Source organism: Rhamphochromis sp. 'chilingali' (assembly GCF_963969265.1).
Source record: "Rhamphochromis sp. 'chilingali' genome assembly, chromosome: 12".
NCBI classification, from domain to species: Eukaryota; Metazoa; Chordata; class Actinopteri; order Cichliformes; family Cichlidae; genus Rhamphochromis; species Rhamphochromis sp. 'chilingali'.
The window spans coordinates 6,282,426-6,300,692 of record NC_137939.1 but is presented as its reverse complement, the minus strand read 5'-3'; the positions used below and the strand labels follow the sequence as shown (position 1 = coordinate 6,300,692).

At 40.4% G+C, this 18,267-nt stretch overlaps 1 protein-coding gene across 5 annotated transcripts in view; it reads right to left on the bottom strand.

Annotated features, from left to right (window-relative positions):
• Positions 1-2,361: 2,361 nt before the first annotated feature.
• LOC308408080 (TOX high mobility group box family member 2-like) overlaps positions 2,362-18,267 on the bottom strand; it is an 81,885-nt gene continuing 65,979 nt past the window's right edge. For 3 of the 5 annotated variants that reach the window (XM_080900156.1, XM_080900157.1, XM_080900158.1), the window contains 5 exons: positions 10,410-10,640; positions 8,022-8,102; positions 5,848-6,246; positions 5,017-5,156; positions 2,363-4,104 (listed from right to left, as the gene is read on the bottom strand). In XM_080900156.1, coding sequence (XP_080756282.1) covers positions 4,059-4,104; positions 5,017-5,156; positions 5,848-6,246; positions 8,022-8,102; positions 10,410-10,640 — 897 coding nt within the window. In that variant the 3' untranslated portion in view covers positions 2,363-4,058. Of the gene's footprint in view, positions 4,105-5,016; positions 5,157-5,847; positions 6,247-8,021; positions 8,103-10,409; positions 10,641-18,267 lie in introns of all 5 variants that reach the window. The other 2 variants (XM_080900154.1, XM_080900155.1) reach the window with 2 other exon arrangements.

The window sequence follows — 18,267 nt, the reverse complement described above, 5'->3', positions numbered from 1 at the left end:
CCGAAGCCCCTCTTCAGGCACCGGCTTCAGATAAAACAAAGATTCTCTGAACCTGACATCCTAACGTCCAAATGAGGATGTTTCTCAAAATAGCGTTATCATCTCAGCCATCAAATGTTTGGTAGTGCTCTGTGTCACATGCACATTGCTTCTTGTTTGTCCTGTCTTGTTTGTTGGCTCTCAGACAATGACGCTGCCGACCCGCTGTGCTGTCAGGGGACTTCATATCCGTCTGAAGAGGAAATGAGACGGCCCGATGGCTGCTGATGGAGCTCTTATCAGAGCTGCTGGACACAATATTAGTGATGGGGGATTGGACAGGCAAGGAGCCGATGAATGCGCAAGTCACGTCTACAAATACAGAGTATTTTGATATATTAAGTGAAGATGGAAGTGGGGAAAGGGTTCAAAGCATTTTCAGAAGATGTGGTGAAGTCGAGGTGTTAGTGTATTCTTTATCTTGAAGACAGTGTGGGTAAAATCAGTTTTTAAAAAAAAAAAATGTATATAATATTATACAATTAGTTTAGACTACAGAAAGCCGACTATTGCAAATGTTTTTGTTATAACATATGATCATCGTTTTACAGCTTCTAAAAACAAAAAAACTTTCATCTGCTTTTGGCATCAACATTAGGGCTGTGTAGCCAATACTAGATTTCACCAGCAGGTGGCGATAGAGGCCCATCAATAGAAAGATGATGGCGAATCACTGAAAGGAAACTGCCGAACTACGGTAATCACCCACGCAATAAAACAACAAAACATATTAAATTTAGAACGTCTGCCTTTGAAACTGTGCAAACCTTATTATTAATATTACTAATCTCTACGTTTCCGTTCACAAATTATTAAATTAGTCTAACAAATGCTAGTTTACCTGTGTTTTAGCAGAGTATTTTTCCTAAGACGAACATGCTGCAGATGAAGATGAGCCATGGGTGAGGGTTGCTCAAGGGCACAACTGAAGAGGGAATGATAGTGAAGCCTTTGATATCCTTTATCACTGTTAAAACATATCAGCGTCCCACTTTTAGGAATCTGATTTACTATAATTAAAGTATCTTTCTATTTTGAGGGTTTAGGGCAAGGATGTCAAACTCTTTTTATATTTTGGTACAACCCATTTTGATCATAAGTGGGACAGACCAGTGAAACTCTCCTGGCTGTTAGCGTAAAGAAGCTTAACTACACATTTAATCCCAGAGACATTTTAATATAAGAACACGAAACTCAGTTTGAGCAGTACATCTCAGTTTGTCTGCATGTGAAATAACTGTTGCTCTGGACCTAAACTGCAAGAAATAAATGTTCTGTTAGCTTATTGCACAAACTGTCATAGAGTTATAAAACAGAACATTTGTAATAATTGACAGAATGACGTTTTTTAAACATGATTTTTGACAGTAAACCTACCGTAAAAACCAAACATTTCTATAGCATCTGGCGAAAAAAAACAGGCACTCTGTTATTTCATTGTATATCTATTACTTGTTTACTCTGACTTGTCACGGGGGAGCGCTTTATCAGTAGAAAAAGCCATAAAACTTATGAAACTATAAGCTTGTAAACATTTTTTATATTTTTGTTCTTTACATTTTCGAAAGCCGTGTAATGCATCAGATTGGAGTCTCTCACAGGCCCATTCTGGCCCCTGGGCGCTTTGATAGACACCCGCTTTAGGGGAACTAACAAACTGGGAGGTTATAGTTTTGTGAATCGGCTCTAGGGGGCACTGCGCCACCACCACGATGGAAAGAGAGAGCAAGAGGGCAAAAGAGAGAGGGAGAGGGGGAGTAGAAAGGGTAGAGAAAGCGCTGATGCGAAAGGCTGATAGATTCCATTTCTATTTTACCTTTAATCCAACTGTGAAATTCATAACTAAAAGGCAGATTTTGTTCTTCTTCTTCTCAGGTAGTTCTCTGAAAGGCCGTGTACTGCTGCATCAACTCTGAGTTTCATCATGGCACCTTTTAGCAAAAAAAAAAACATGGCCAGGGGGCAGGAAAAAAATGTTGCTTGGTGTTTTATATTGATCTAGTCTGGATTTTATGGGGTGGGGAAGAAAAAATAGAAACAGCGAAAAGGTTAAAAGCACGTTAAATGAAGTTACACTATCAAGCCTTAACTTTTCACCTAATGAGCCATGTGACAGCAGCTACATCAACTCCTGCTACATCAAAGGTAATTCTCCTAATTAACCCCAGACACATGCAGGGGGAATGCAAAGTTGCGTTTACAGGTTGCTGTAGCGATCAGGCAGAGCTCATCAAAAACACTAATGAATCTGTTAAGACTTAATGACAGCCATGCAGTCAAAAACAAGCAGAGACGCACACCTTTTTTTGTTTTGTTTTTCACTTTAAACATTTTATTACAGACAAAAGAAAACAAAAAGAAGTAATTGTGACACAAAAAAGAAAAGAAAAAAGAATCTAATGCTGGTACATTAGCACCAACAGCAGTTTTTGAAAAAATATTATTCTAATAATCATGTAGTTTGATCATTAATAGTAATAATAATAATAATAATAATAATAATGATAATAATAATAATGCACCCTGATTAAAATAAGCCAAAATTTTACTTCATTTCATTTATAAATAGATGTGGAACCTGCAACCAAATTAAATAGAATGACCATATGATATTTAACAAAAACATAATGGGTTCTCTCATCACTGGCTTTAAAACTTTAAAAGAAGTATGTTTGGCAGGTTTATACACAAAATTAAAATATCTGTCCTGACGAGCAATCCTCTGAAACAAAATCCTGCTACAGTGAAAAAAAAGAAAATCTTAAAGAATTATTTTTCTTTACAGAAAAAAAAGATAAAGATGAGTTCAACACAATTCTAAAACACCTAATAAAACTAGTCAAAAACTTTAAAACCCACTGTTATGTTTTTTTTTCTTTTTTAACCTTTAGTAACATTTCACATTTAGCAACTTTTTTTTTTTTTTTGTTATTCACCTGTACAAGTGGTGCTGGGACTAAGGGGTGGCTGGGCGGGGTCACAGGTGTAGGGGGAGGAGGGTGTGGTCTTTACTGACCTAGTAAGTAGGAGGAGCTAAAAGGAGAGGTTTCAATCTTTGACCTCTACAGTTCTGCAGCGTCCTGAGGCCATGTGAAGAGAGTGCGACACTCTCTGCCGGAGCTCTGCCAGCTGTGGAGGAAATTGAGCATTTTGCAGTCTTTGCATTTCCCTCTTTATTTTGGAGAGATTTGAGACTGGTGAACACAGTTTCAACACGAGTTTTAGTGTGTGTATTCCCTCACTGAATCCGCCTGCACAGAAAAAAAAACAATTGGAAAAAAAGAAAAAAGAAAAAGGCAAGGGACTGCAGCTAAATACACACATAAGAGGAATCCATTTTGGTGATATTTACAATCACGCTGTGATAAATAAAGGAAAGGATGAAGTCCTCTACTGAGGGCAAGGATGATTTACAAATGCGTTTGTGACTATACCTTCATTTTAAATGTCGCTTTGCTTTCACTCACTTCGGGTGTTTCAGTCTGTCCCGAAGAACATCCACCCCGATGGGGTGACTATATTCTATTTTCCTGCGTTAGCTTTTCTACCCAAGACCCTACACTTGGAGTATGCTTTGAGCATTTTAACTCCCCAAAACAAGGGCAGTCCATGGCAAGCAGCGTAATGGAGCAAAGAGGAGTGGAATCATCTTTTTAAAAAAAATCTAGACAAAACGAGAAGATGTTTTTTTTCTTTCTTTTTCTTTTCTTTTTTTTTTTGGTCTTCATTTCCAGTATGTTGGCATGAGCTTAAAACTCACTGCCCCCTCAAAAAATGGAAAGTTCACTGATAAGGAAAAAAAAAAGCAAGAGAAGTGCCTCGGGCTTCTGGCCGATCTAAGTGCTTGGCAAATAGGTGAAGTTACTGTAGCAGTCTTTGGGATTTTTGAAATCCATCAGGAAAAAAAAAGAGAGAGAGAGAGAAAGAGAAAAAAAAATGGTGTAGAAGCAGATACATCGATGATGTTGTTGTTATGTTAGAAAGCTCCCTGGAGTCTGACATTTGGAGGTCTTTCAACTTCAAGTGAGGTAGAGAGGCTTGTCTCGAGCTCCCATGCCGCTGCTGCTGAGGAAAGAAAGAAAAACAGCGTTAATGTATGGCTGGATATACGTGTGAATACGGGGGTGTTATCCTATATTTCACTGGGAAAATGCTGAAGGATTGTTAAACATTTGTCACGGCGGGACTGGCATTAGAGAGCGGCTTCAGAACAAACATAAAAGCTGACGATGAAGCGCGCACATCAATAAGCGTGAAGCCAAAATTTGAAGATCACTTGTTACTTGAAATGTCAAACACAAAGTCTGTTCTCCAGTTATCTCTACTGATATACTGGAGACAACTTAGCTCCCTCCAAAACTACAAACTACAATGACTTGACACTGAGAGTAAAGGTTTAAGCAAACACCCAATATTACTTCAAAGACTGTCAAACATGATTTGACCTAGGCGTGATCCCGTTTGACATCCAGATGAATCAGCTCTAAATACAGGAGACGCCGACTTCCAGCTCAGCTGCCTCTCAAAGTAGCAACGCAGCGTTTCAGGTGTGAGACAAAACATTCTTCTCGTGCCTGCTCGGATATCTTGATTCAATAAGGCAACGTGTGCCGAGCGAAACACGGGGAAACTTAATTGGATGTCACACTTTTTTCCAAGCTTGGTAATAGCATTGTTCTACTGCTGCATTACTCATTTCAATTTCAAGGAGATGCTTTGCTTTAGCAGGGAAATTGCAGTTTATGATTAATACTGTCTGAGTCTCTGAGTGTGAAAGTGAAGTGGTTTAGAGTAACTCATTTGGAAAATGAGTAACTGTCAGACAGCTGCTTAGTATTCTCAACAATCAAATGTCTTGGATTGCACTCACAGAGGGACAGAGCTTTTTGTGTGTGTGTGTGTCTGACTCTGTAATTCCCGTAAGGAAAGAACTAATATACTAACAGCATAATATTGTAAGCGGTGCAAAGAGCTCACCTGCAATGGTTGGGTCCGCAGTCCCTGTTGCAGTACTCGCTATCCCAGTCGGGGTTCTGGCCGTGCACTGGATTGGGGGCCCCAGGAGACTGTGAGCCCCCAACACTGTTCTGGTAATCAGCTTGAATATGGGAGAAACCCTGCAGATAGCAGGAGAGGCGAGATGAGCACAGGATGTTACACGACTTCAGCTTTATGATGGCCAGCCATCAGAGTTTGCTGAGCCATGATACTGTATAAGGCTAAATGTTGCCACTGGTCTATATGAGTTGTTACGCATTCACATTTGGCCCCATTGCATTGACGAAATCACCCTTCTTAGTTTGGCAAGACACCCTGCTGCTGGAATGGAAACATTATGGACTCAGAGGGAAAAGAGAAAACAGTTTGATTGAGACTAAATGGGTCTTTTATGCGTTAAAAGAGGAATTGAGAACTCTTTATTAGAGAGCGAGGCTTTACTGGAAGTTTTTCCTCTTTAGAAAACAGCAGTAACCGATGAATAACTGTTGTTGATTTTATATTAAATCACAACGGGAGAAGCATTAGACGCTGAATATCTATGGAAGCTAATTAGGAAGTAAATAAAGGTGATGATATTTGTATATTTGTATGTGAAGTGAGTCTAGAGGAAACACAAATCCCTTTGGGGTTATATAAGGAATGGGCATCTGGTGGAAAATATCTGCCAAATGAAACATGCAGAGCTACTCGAGTGGCGACCCAACAATCGAGAAGCTGAAAGTAGCTCATGATGTCTGCTAGCATGTGTGTTGTTGATCATCTGTAGAAGAAGCATGCATAGTGAATTTTAATAACAGCTAGACCAACCTGTTGGCTGAGAGGAGGGGAATGCAGAGGTGCCTGGAGCCCCATTTGGTGCGAGATGATTGGTTGCGACTGCTGCATTCGGATTGGCTGGTTGAGCAGGGAGCTCTGATGCAGGGAGAGCTGAGCGTGCGGATGCAGAGGTGGGCTGATTTGGAAGGGTGCTGGGGGAGAGGCACTCATGCTGGGTGGGAGCATCTGGGACTGGCCGAGGGTCTGCGCCAGTGTGTGGCGGGGTGGCCCGCCGTAGCTCTGGAGGTCTGACAGGGGAAAGGAGCCCGGCGGGCCCAGGTACGGTGAGGAGGGCTGAGGGGGCACGCTGTACAGAGGCTGCTTGGGGGGCATCATGTGGGAGGACTGGCTGGTCTGCTGGGCACTTTTTGGTTCAGGGTCATTGTATGTCTGTGGATGAAAATACATCATATTAAGACAAGAAAGGCCCCATTAAGGACACTGCACTCATCAGCCAATATTCATCTGATAATAACACGTCTCCCTCATTCCTTTTAAAGAGAAACTTTTTTTCCCCGTCATGCTCTGTATTGTTGAATAGGTTTTATTTTTTTTAAACTGCACGCATTGTTATGCTACAGGAAAGTGCCAGCAAGCAAACCAGGTCGTATCTGTTTCCTATCACAGCCACAGGGATATCCTGCTATTTTCCATCATACATTTTTGTTGGACTTACAGAGAATTATTTTTTAAAGCAATAGTTTGAGATCTTTGCTTCTTTGCTTTCTTTCTAAAATTTCGATGAGAAAAATCAACAGATCCATGCAGCTGTTTCCCCTGATCTAGTATTTATGCAAAGCTGAGCTAGCTTTCTTATTAAACATGTAGGCTTTTTCATCTAATTAGAACCTAAACAGGCTATCTCCTAAAGCGTTACATTTACTGCTGAATTATTTGTGGAAAGCTTGCACCCTTGCACAAATTACTTTCTTTATTGACTGAGGATTTGTTTACTAAATCTCTACGAGGCTCCAGGCTGTGCGTAAAATATAATCTATATCAATATTCATAATGCGCAAAATATGAGAATAAACCCCTGCTGGATTTTTCTTTTAAGCATGCGACAGTTGTCACCTCTACACCCATGTAGAGGAGCTGACAGATGGGCAAAGATTGTACAGATTAAAAACAAAAAAATCGTAAACTTCACCAAAAAACCCCTCTGAATTTGACCTTTCCCAGGCTGGACAGTACCACACTGAGCAGGAGCAACACCCGTAAAACACCCCACCTCTATCTTCACCCCACCCTCTCCAGGCTCCTGTGATGAGCTGTCAGATTGCTCATCTCCAGCCATCAGTGTTGATTAGAAGGTAATGGAGCCCATTTGTATGAATAGAGCAAGGGGCCGAGGTAATGATCAATACACACCTTGACAGATAGATGGGAAAAGGAGTGGGACACACACACCCACACACACACGTGCACACACACACATACATATATGCAGGACCCCAGGCAGAGAAATGAGACTGTTTGCCTGCAGAACAAATGGAATGACAAAAGGAATCTTCACCACACTACATTGTGTGTTGTTAATACAAGACGGCACTAAACAATGCAATTCGCAGCCCTCCTCCTTGCCTTTCGTTATTCCCTGTGCTGCGTTGCTGGTTTATACAAACCGGCATCATTCATGGGGCAAAAAGGATGTCATAGATCTGAATTAGCGGGAAAGTGTCAGAGGTGGGAATAGCAGCAAAGCCCACAAATGCCTCTGCTGATTTGGATGTGCTTCCAGCTCTAGATGACGAGAGGAGGAACTAATGCAGGACACAGGTAAATTAATGATTGCTTATTTCCAAAGATACATACAGTACAGAGTATCTGTAGCGCATAAGAGAGTTATTATATTGTCTTCTCTAAGCCGCATACACATTATGGCCATTATGGATGTGTGCTTTGACTGGCCGACCCCTCCCCCAACCCTTCACCCTATATCACCATACCAACTACAAACCCCTACCCCCACTGTGCACCCTATGGAAATCAAGTATTGTTCCAAATAGGGCCTGTACTTTGAGCATCACATGCCCCCCCCCAAACCACACTCTTTTTCACCACCACCAGCTCATGCGAAAGAAGGTCCTCCCAGCCCATTAGCAAGTATTTTACATCCAATCCATCATCAGTCTTAGCCAGGGCCTGTGTGTCATAAGCGTTACCTTGGAAACCAGACTGGCTCGGTACGTGGCCAAGGCTTTCAGGTACTCTTTCTTAGCCGCCTCGGTTTTCCTCTTGTACCCCTGTGAAGAAATAAAATCAAAACAAGAGGCTTCAGGTGAGAGCAGAGTTTGACTCGCTCATAAACGTGCAGACACACACAGACACACACATCTGTCAATAAACACACACACACGACTTTTTTTTTAAAGGCAAACTCTAACACTCTCTTAAACACATCCTGCGCACATGAACATGCACGCACACACAAACATGCACACACATACACATAAAAAGATGCTTAATGTTTCCCTTTCCATCAGAGCCAATGGTACAGAACACCTCTATTTCCTCATCACAGCACTAATACTCCCTCATCTCAATGTGTCTCTCTCTATTGTAGCGACACATCATTTCCATTCCAATCCACCTAGAGAAATGAACTGGAACTTCTCTCTCTCTGTCCCTTTAGCTCCACAATAACACTATCAGTACATTAGTGATAAACCAGAATGGTTGTTGTCATTTGGCACATTACAATGTGAGTTTTGTTTGAAACTGCCTTTCATATTGTCAGAGGGATGTACAAGCCTCTGATGTCATGTGTTTTCCAACAGACTGAAGTGTGTTTGCATGAAGAATGTGAGTTTGTGAGCGCACATGGACCTCTGCGTGTGTGCTGTTATACAGGTATTTTCTGCCAGCATATATAGGTGTGTATATATATATATATATATATATATATATATATATATATATATATATATATATATATATATATATATATATATATATATATATATACATATATATATATATATATATATATATATGTGTGTAATGATGAGTGTCTGTGTAGGATGCAACACCATGATGGAAAATGGTGCTATTAACTATAAGGGCTATGAGGCAAAATGAGGCAAAATGATGTCTATTATGCAAAACAAAAAGAAAAGATAGAGAAAAATCCTTCTTAGTAGGAAAAAAATGTGTTTATATACTGTACTGTTGTTGCAGTACTGGAGCCGGTATGAACACATTTACTGATATCAAAATGATACTTTTCTAAATGTTTTGCACAAACACGTCTATTCATTCAGCAAAGGACCTGAAACTTTAATAATCTTAAAAGTTTTCTGAGGACAAGCCACAATGCAGGAACTTGAAATCTTTTTATGTGATTGATGTACACTGGTAAAGCACTAAGCTAGTCTAGAAGCTACACAGGAGCTTTGCAGAGCCCTGTCTGAACTCTTTTACATCCTTTCCTAAAATTACACTTTGTTCATCCCATGAAACAGACGATTTAATTAACAGCTAACAACTGCGATTTCTCTTGCAGGTGAAAACCCACGAAAAATAAAGTGATGGCCGTCTATATCTGTCATCAGTATTACTTCCCACCTATTACTGCTGAACTGAAACTAGAGATCATGTCGAATAGAGAAAAAAAACCAATAGATTGCTCCTCCTGGATAGCCAAGATGCCCTTCAGCTCAATCCAAGGATGAGTCGATAGTGGAGGGAGCTCACTAATTCTGTATTCTAGGCAGGATCAAAATAGAAGGCGAGAGATATAAATAAAGAGAGTGGAAATGAGAACTTCACACATTCCAGCTTGTCAGAGGGCCAATGAAGATACATATTGTGGAGGCTGGTGGGACAGAGGAAATGGGACACTACCTTGGCCTAGCGCTTTGTGGGAGTTTTTTTTTGGCAAAGATGAGTTTCAATTTTTCTGTTTTATTTCTGGAAAAGCCGTTTTCACTTTCTATGGACACTACACTGCTAAGATAGATGGCTTTGATAGTAATCACATTCACATGTGATTGCTTGCTTTTGCAGAGGTGCGCGAGCGCGTGAGTATGTGTGTATTTACCTCCTGCATAACATTATCAGTCCTAGACTCTTTAAATCTCCCCAAGCATGTTTATATTTTTCCCATACTGACCATTTCCTGCCTATAAAATGTCCTACTTTGTTAGTCTCAGACTGTTTTATGGCTGTTGTTGCAGAGAACACTCCCCCTCCCTCCGCTTCCTTCCCTTTGGTAGAATTAAATTTAGAAAGAAAATCATTTTAATGAGAGTCAGGGGAGTGGGGATAAACGGATGGATTATCTTTGGAAAGAGAAGAACTAGCTCATTAAGGTGAGCTGTATCTCACAGCAATGTTCTGGTAATTACACGGCAGATAATGCCAACGAAAGGCTGCCTGCTTCTGCTGCAGCACATGCGCCATCTACTGGAGCGACCGCAATCAAAATGTGTACGCGTGTTTGCGTCATTGCACACTGTGCGTGCTCCCATCTGGAAAGCTCATTTTGGTGCCTAGACTTTTGCACAGCATGTTGTTTTAAACCTTCTGCACCTACACGAAATAGTTTTTACCTGCTTCTGTTCTTCGCCTAGGCTGTCCCACATGGAGGCCACGATCTTGGACACGTCCCCGAAGGTAGCATTTGGGTTTTGGCCCTTGATGGCTGCTTGGGTGTCTCTGAAGAAGAGCGCATATGCAGACACGGGTTTCTGTGGCTCGTTGGGGTCCTTCTTCTTCTTCTTCTTTTGAGGTTTGGGTTTGGGCTTCATCATTTCTGCTGAGGGTCGCTTCTCACTGCTTATCTGAAGACAGAAGAAATGGATGGGGAGAAAGAGAGACAAGGAAACCGTCATAAATCACTTCATAATATCAGCTACCGCAGAAAGAAGTTTTATGTGCCCGATGCATTGGTTGGACAAGATACTCTAGTTTTTCCAGGGCATCATGTACAGTATATGTAGGTTATGCACAAACATACAATTTTGCACAATTTTAGAGAAAGTTGGACTAAATTTCAGTAGCAACCAAAACGTGCCAAAAACGGCGGTACTTTTAGTGTCCAAACTGATCTACACAGATTCTTGTGGGAAGCACAGTCAGGTGCTTAGCAGCACTGTTGCCTCACAGCATGGTCCTGGATTTGGATCCACCGACCAGCTGGGGCCTTTCTGTGTGGGCGTTGCATGTCTTCTCTCCAGGTAGGCATGGGTTAGGCTAATGAACAATTCTAGATTGGCCATAGCTGTGAATATGAGCATCTCTTTGTGTTAACCCTGCAACAGACTGGTGACTTGCTCAGGGTGTACCCTGCTTTTCACCCTATGACAGCTGAAGTGACCCCAAATTGGATATGTGAAAAAAAATAGCTGTTACATTCCTGTGTTACTTACTTTTCAGCATAAATAAAATACTGCCAGTGATACCTACTGATATAAATGTGAAAATCCCACATGACTTCCTTCTTGAACTATTAAGTCGAACCTTTTGCCTGTCTGGCAACCCGGATGCCAGCCTACCTAATAGTGTGACGACAACACCACATCAGCTTTTTACCTCTAAGGGGTAAACAGCTGTAAAAAGATGGTTTTGGTCTCTATAGCTAATTAGCCACTTAGCTGAGTGGGAGGATTTACAGTTCCACTCAACCTTGTGAACGTTAAGGTGTAAAGTTCAGGGTGTGTTCACTTTGACTGACAGGTGGAGGAAGGCAGACATCTACACCTCCACTAAACTCACTGAACTTGACCTCTTGCCTTGTTTGTGGTGCCTTCAGGATTTTAGATTTAAATGCAGCTATGTGATAAATACAGTAATCTCAGTTCCAGTTTAATTTAAGCAGGTTTGGGTTATAGGGACATTTCCCAGTAAGTTTGCAAAATGTCACTAGTTGCTTAAATTAATGGCTGCAGAATTAATAGATATTTTATATTTTCCTTTTTTCCTCCTTTTTTAAAAAAATGCTTCTTTCAAGTGTACCAGAAATAATGGCATGTTTTCAGGAAACCAGCAGAGAGGGAATTTTCCACACACCCAGTTTGTCAACAATAATACACTGCAATCTCTCGACATTTTCAGGAGGCAAAACTGTTCACATCTGTGTGATGTACTTGATCCAATACACATGAATACATTCTCATTTTCCATGCAGGGCTTTGACTGGGAGTCAAATCCAGGTCACCTGATGCTGGATGTGATTCTATATGGAAATTGCCTTCTTTACGGAGATGAACGGAGACGGGAGAGGGAGCCAGGAGAGAGAGGGAGAGAGAGACGGTGAAGAAAAAGTGATGGCTTGATGTTGCCATTAGTAGCAGTGAAACATCAGTTAACCTGATTTCCTGGTTGCTATAAAGGCAGAAAAAAAACAATCTAATTTCCATCCATATCATAGAAATAATGACATGCGGAATATATGATGATATACATTGGTATTAAGTCAAATGAAAGATGCTGATGTGCACTCGTTGCGGTTGTCGGGTTACGCCGAGTTACTCAAACGTTGTTAAGAGCTCTGAGGGAAGTGACAGCGAATTCTTCTCTATTTTGGCAAACGCGCATCATCTCCAAGGCCAAGTTCCTGTTTAATCATGTTGCATTTTTAAAAAAAACTTCTAACCATCTTTGAATGTTTGCTTTCATAATCCACTCATCCAGGGGGTTCAGTGGTAAAGCTCAGTGTGGGTGCAAACCGTGAAAAAAGATTTGTCCCCGCGTGAGTATCGAACAGCAACTTTAGGACATTTAAAGACGTTCATTTCCATTCAGTGCATACTTATCACTAGATTAAGCAAAGGCCGTGTTTTCCCCTTTCACCGTCGATTGGAAAACAAGAAACGACTGCCTTTGAAAACTGCATTGTTTTTAGCGAGGCATTTGCCAAACAACATACTGTATTCCACACAGCATGAAATTAACTAATCAAAATTCAAGGTCCAGAAGCACATTTGGCAGCTAAGGAAAACTTCAAAATGGCCTTTGTGGTGTGAAATGAATGAATGTTCCCCATTCAGGATGATGTGAAAGTATTGCTTGTCTATTTCACAGCTTACAGGTAATATTATTTTTTTCCCCGAGTGTGTGCGGTTTCATTAAAAAATAATCATCCCTCACTTTTAGGCAATGAGGCAGAAGACAGGCATTTGAAACGACATCTGTTCCACCCAAGCCTTTGAAGTGAAAATAGAATAAACTGAAGGTAGAGCTAATGGAATGACAAAACATAAAAAAGAAGAAGAAGAAGGCTAAATAATCGCCAGGAACATTCACATGTATTCATACAGAGGAAAGAATGATGACACGCAACAGCCCACAGCAGAATGCAATCAACCAGGAGAATAAAGGGCGTATTCTTTCATTTCTTTCTTTATTTCCACGTCTTATAATCAGAGATTCATGTTCTCAGCTCAAGTATATACAGTAAAAAGCTGACTCACATACTTCTAAAGAGACAACAGTAAGTGAAAACTGCTCACTCTGCACAGTATTAATAATTTTCTCCCAGAAAAATAAGCAGGAAAAAAAAAAATCACCCCCTCAGATGATTAATTTGTTCTCATCTTTCTTCAGCATGTTTCATCTAAATCTAATTGTGAAAGTGGTTTCCTTCATTTATGAGATTACCTTTATATATAAATATATATGTATTAAAAAAAACAACTTAATGTAAACTTCTCTGCAAAAAAGGCAATTTAACATCGGATCTTTTTTCTTCCTTAACAAAGTACCACAGAGAAACACTTTGTATTAGAATATTAAACTAGGCCCACTGGCCTGTCATTTTGCCTGCTAAATAATCTTTTTGTTTTAATGTGCTCTGCCTGGTTTCCTCACACTCGAGCCCTGAACACCTATTAAGAGAAAACTCCACAGCTTTGACTTTATATTTAAGAAGACCAGTCTCATTAACCGACACAGTCTTCTGTAAAACGAAATATCTTTCAAATGAGAAAGTGAAAAAGTGATCGCAGCCATATTCATCACTATAGTTTTTTCTTTCTGGCCCTACAAACTATCGACGCTGGATAAACACTTACCCACCACATAGCCAACTACACAATATCAAGCTTATTTTGCCGGGTTCTCTCGTGCAGGTGCAGTGAACAGTAATGATTATGACAGCTGTTGTTGTCAGTTGAGAAAAAGAGACAGTCACATCCCTTATTCATAATGCAACATCTCGTGGCTCCAGTGCATTCTGGTCTATTTTCTGATACTGCTACTGAGAAGACTGGTATCTTGTGCTCTTGCGAGATGGACTCTCTATGCAAAATGTCAAAACTTGAAACTCTTTTTATTATATGCTTACAACAGACAGATTTTAACGTGACTGATATTTATTTCTTGTCTTGCATCACTGTTATTGTGCTAAAGCTAGCTTAACATATGATGCCATGTTATTTGCCAATTTATTTAGCCATCATTTTTATCTTTTATCATTTTGAAACACAAAGGGAAATGAGAGGGAAAACTCAGCCCCTCATAATCTGAAGCTGTAACTTTAGTTTAAACACAGGCCTTCTTGTTTAATAAGTATTCACATTTACAGTGCTGGATGGATTCAGTGCAGCCACAACAGTTAAATTCACTGCAGCAGTGCAGAGGTCTCCTTTGGCTTATCTTCTAATTGTACATAAAAATGTAAAACGTGTAAATAACAAACTGTGGAAAAAAGTACCAAAGCAAATCCACCTGTAACAATTTACCATGATGTCTTTGGCATTTACATATAAGATCCGGCATTCACATTACAGACAGGCCAGACCAGACAGGTTTATTTAAGTATTTCAGAAACTGTTGATCTACTGGGATTTTCCCACACAACCATCTCTAACGTTTACGGTAAATAGTCCAAAAAAATATCCGGTGGGCGAAAATGCCTCGTTGATGTCAGAGGTCGGAGGAGAACGGCCAGACTGCTTCAAGCTGATAATTCAAAACAAGCACTCTTCGCAACCAAGGCATGCAGAATCTCTGAAAGCACAACGCATGGAATCTTGAAGCAGACGAGACCAAACCTGGACAGCAGAAGACTGGAAGACACTGACGAGTCTTAATTTCTGTCTTGTATCAACAGTTCAGTATGGTGGTGGTGGTGGTGTTAGGGTTGTCTCAGCATGCTCTGGGCCTCTTAATATCAGCTGAGCATCACCTAAATGTCACTGTCAAGTATTGTTGCTGACTATGTTCTTCCCTTTATGACCACAGTGTACCCATCTTCTGATGGCTGCTTCCAGCAGGATAATGGACAATGTCACAAAACTGGTTTGTTGATCATGACAGTGAATTCACTGCACTCAAGAGGCCATCGCAGTCACCAGATTTCAATCCAACAGAGCACCCTTGGGATAAAGAATAAAAGTAGCTCTGAAGGCAAAGGGAAGTTCAACCTGCAGGGTGTACCTAACAGATTGGCTGATGAGTGCGTTTAATAACATTTTTTTAAAGTTAAGTAATTGCCTGCCAATTTTCTCCATGCAAGAGGACACAATGCACATTCACAGAGCAGACATACACTGATGGTAAAAAAGCTTTTAAAGACTGCAATTAGGGGGTCGACCAGAAACAGCACGCGGATGTCTTAGGTAAAAAACATCGTGTCCTGTACACAGCAACAGAGACTAAATTTATTTCCAACACAGCTTTCTAGTTTACCAGGAAAAGATTGAACTATAGAGTCAGCCTTAGCTTGCTCATCCCATCAGCATTTCTGTTGTCTGAGAGCGAGAGAGATAGTGATGGAGAGAGAGAGCGAGAGAGATAGTGATGGAAAGAGAGAGAGAGAGAGAGATGGAAGGGGTGGTAGGTGAAGAGAGAGAGATAAGGAAAAGGAGGGTAGCTGTGATTCTGAATGGACAGCACTGCACTGGCAAGACAAGATTAGAATTGACAGCCTGGTAACTGCGTCACTATCAAAACAGCAAAGAGAGAGAGAGAGGGGTGGAGGTGGATTTGGGGAATAGTGAAGAAAGTGAGATGCAAAAGAAAAGAAGAGTCGATCTAAAGAAAACAGGAGTGGAAAGATATAGAAAGAAGAGGACTCGCAACGAGGACTGTGTGCACGCGCGGTGACTGACAAAGCTTAAGACAGATGAAAATTAGACAATAAAATCCGATAATAGCATGAGAGTGTATAAAAGTCTTTCTCCAATCACAGTCTTCTTATCATAGTCATTATCATATACAGTGAACAGCAAAGTGGAGAGTGCTGCATAATGTATCAGCTTTGAAAGGCCATAAAAACAAACAGGAACTACTCTAAGGTGATACAATGATGACTGTTACACAAAAGCAAATACTGGGCACAGCGCTTAATCAAAATGAATGCCATGCACTTGCAAAAGCTACACACCTTGTTTCATAGATGCACACACACACACACAAACGCTATTGGTTTTGAGTGTGTTACACAGTTTGATCTACACAGTAGCTCAAAGAAGAAGAAGAAGATAAAAACCTATTTTTACATGCTTTTTTTTTGCAGTGAGTGTGCAGTGGCCCGGAGAATGAGCAACAGACTATGAGAGGGTTTTTAAATCTGCAGTTTAAGAACATCAATCGAAAGCCGGTAGTGAAATAAGCTTTGGCCGAGGACTGTAAAAGCAGATTTAACAAGCCGACGTCTCAATAACAAATCATCTAACATTGTTTTCCCGATACAGATTAGCACCTTAATGTTATCTCCAGAATAAAGTACACTTTGAAAGAGGCAAGAAGTGCCGGATGAAGAAAAACTGAGGATGTGGCTATTTACTGGAAATCTGAACATAAACTGTTTCTTCACCTATCTGCATCACAAATTCCCACAACGGAAAGAAATGCGACATCCCTGATGCGCGCACTACTTTCTGTCGTATTTTAAAGGTTCTCCAACACTTACGCTCTACACTTCTCAGTGATGATGCAGAACGATGACATATAAATGGCTGCAATCCCCAATTCACTTTTCATTGTACAATCAACTGCTGCGTTTTTGATACACAGGGAAGTAGCAAATGATGAAGCGATTGCAGATGCAATTTGCGTAAACTGTCTGTGACTGTTGTTCAAAGTGGTGATTGCAGAGTAATAGCAGATTAAACCCAACGGTTCGTTCTTCAACCTGCACTAACTATTTTTTTTCTTTTTTTGGATCACATGGGGGCAGCGGACACAAGCTGTAAACACAGCGAGTCTGAAGCAAACCGCTTTCCTCTTTCACACTTACAGGAAATGTGGCACAGCAACATTTTTCATTACTGGTGTTGCTCTAATGTCCATCTGATGAATTTCAATCCAACATTTCCTTGTTTTCCTCTCAGTTTGGCTCCTCACCAACTGCTAACTGGCTCTTTATTGGCTAACCTTGAATGTCTGGCTTTTGGTTTTGTGTAGGAAATGTGTGTTTATTGTTTTTTTTTTGATTGTTTGTTTTGGAAAACACCTGAAATATGATTCACAGACCTGATGGGAGTAGAATGTGTAGATAATTCTCATTGAGTTCATTACCATGACCGACCACTATTACACACAAGTGCTTGTAGGATCCACTGTTAATAACCACAGCCTTAAATTTAATAAACAATGAAGGAAATTCAATAATATATTTAGATTGCACTACAGTGGAATACATCTTTCAGCAAAACAAACGCGGACCTCTTCACAGTAGCTCAGTGAAGAGCTGCACAGCTTAGTGTGGCGGTTGCAGACACTTAAGCCTTTCTGGGTTAATAAATAGATAAATAGTCACAGTTAAAGCACCAGCAGTGAGAATAATGCGATTTCAAGATGCTATATATAATTTCTTTTCCTGTAATTTTCACCACAAGCTGGAACTCAGGGCAATAAGACAAAAATGAGCTCTTATAGGTGCTGTAGAAGTACAAAAATCTATTGTGCCAAACATCTGTAACAGCAATTGTGTAAAATGTACGTAAAACATAAGCAAGTCTTTGTTAAGTTTCTGTAATTTTGCTGTTTTTTTGTTTTTTTTTATTTTATAACATGCTCTTAGTCATTATTTAGATATCATTTTCAGCTATCATTTGAAAGTGCACCTGCACATGATGCAGTCAGGCCCGTTGTCTCAGAAAATGCTGGCAGGCTACATGAGAATGTAAACACATCTGAACGCGTCAGTCCTCTTTAAATTAAAAGTGACTGTAAATACCAGGACTGGCATCCAAAATTCCAGATGATCGTTAAACTTTTTTTTCCCCACACAGGTTGAATGATACACAACATGTCATAGTCAACTTTGGATACAGGTTAACACAAATTCCTCTTATCTTACGCTACCAAACGCCATGTTAGCTTGGTTTCTCTGTATTCCCCACATCCAGCTCAGGATGAAGACTTGATAGGTTAAAATATGTCTTAAAATATATGCAGTGCCCTCCTCATCTGGAAGCAATTACAGCTCTATGTCAGACTGCCCATCTGTAAGCAATAAGC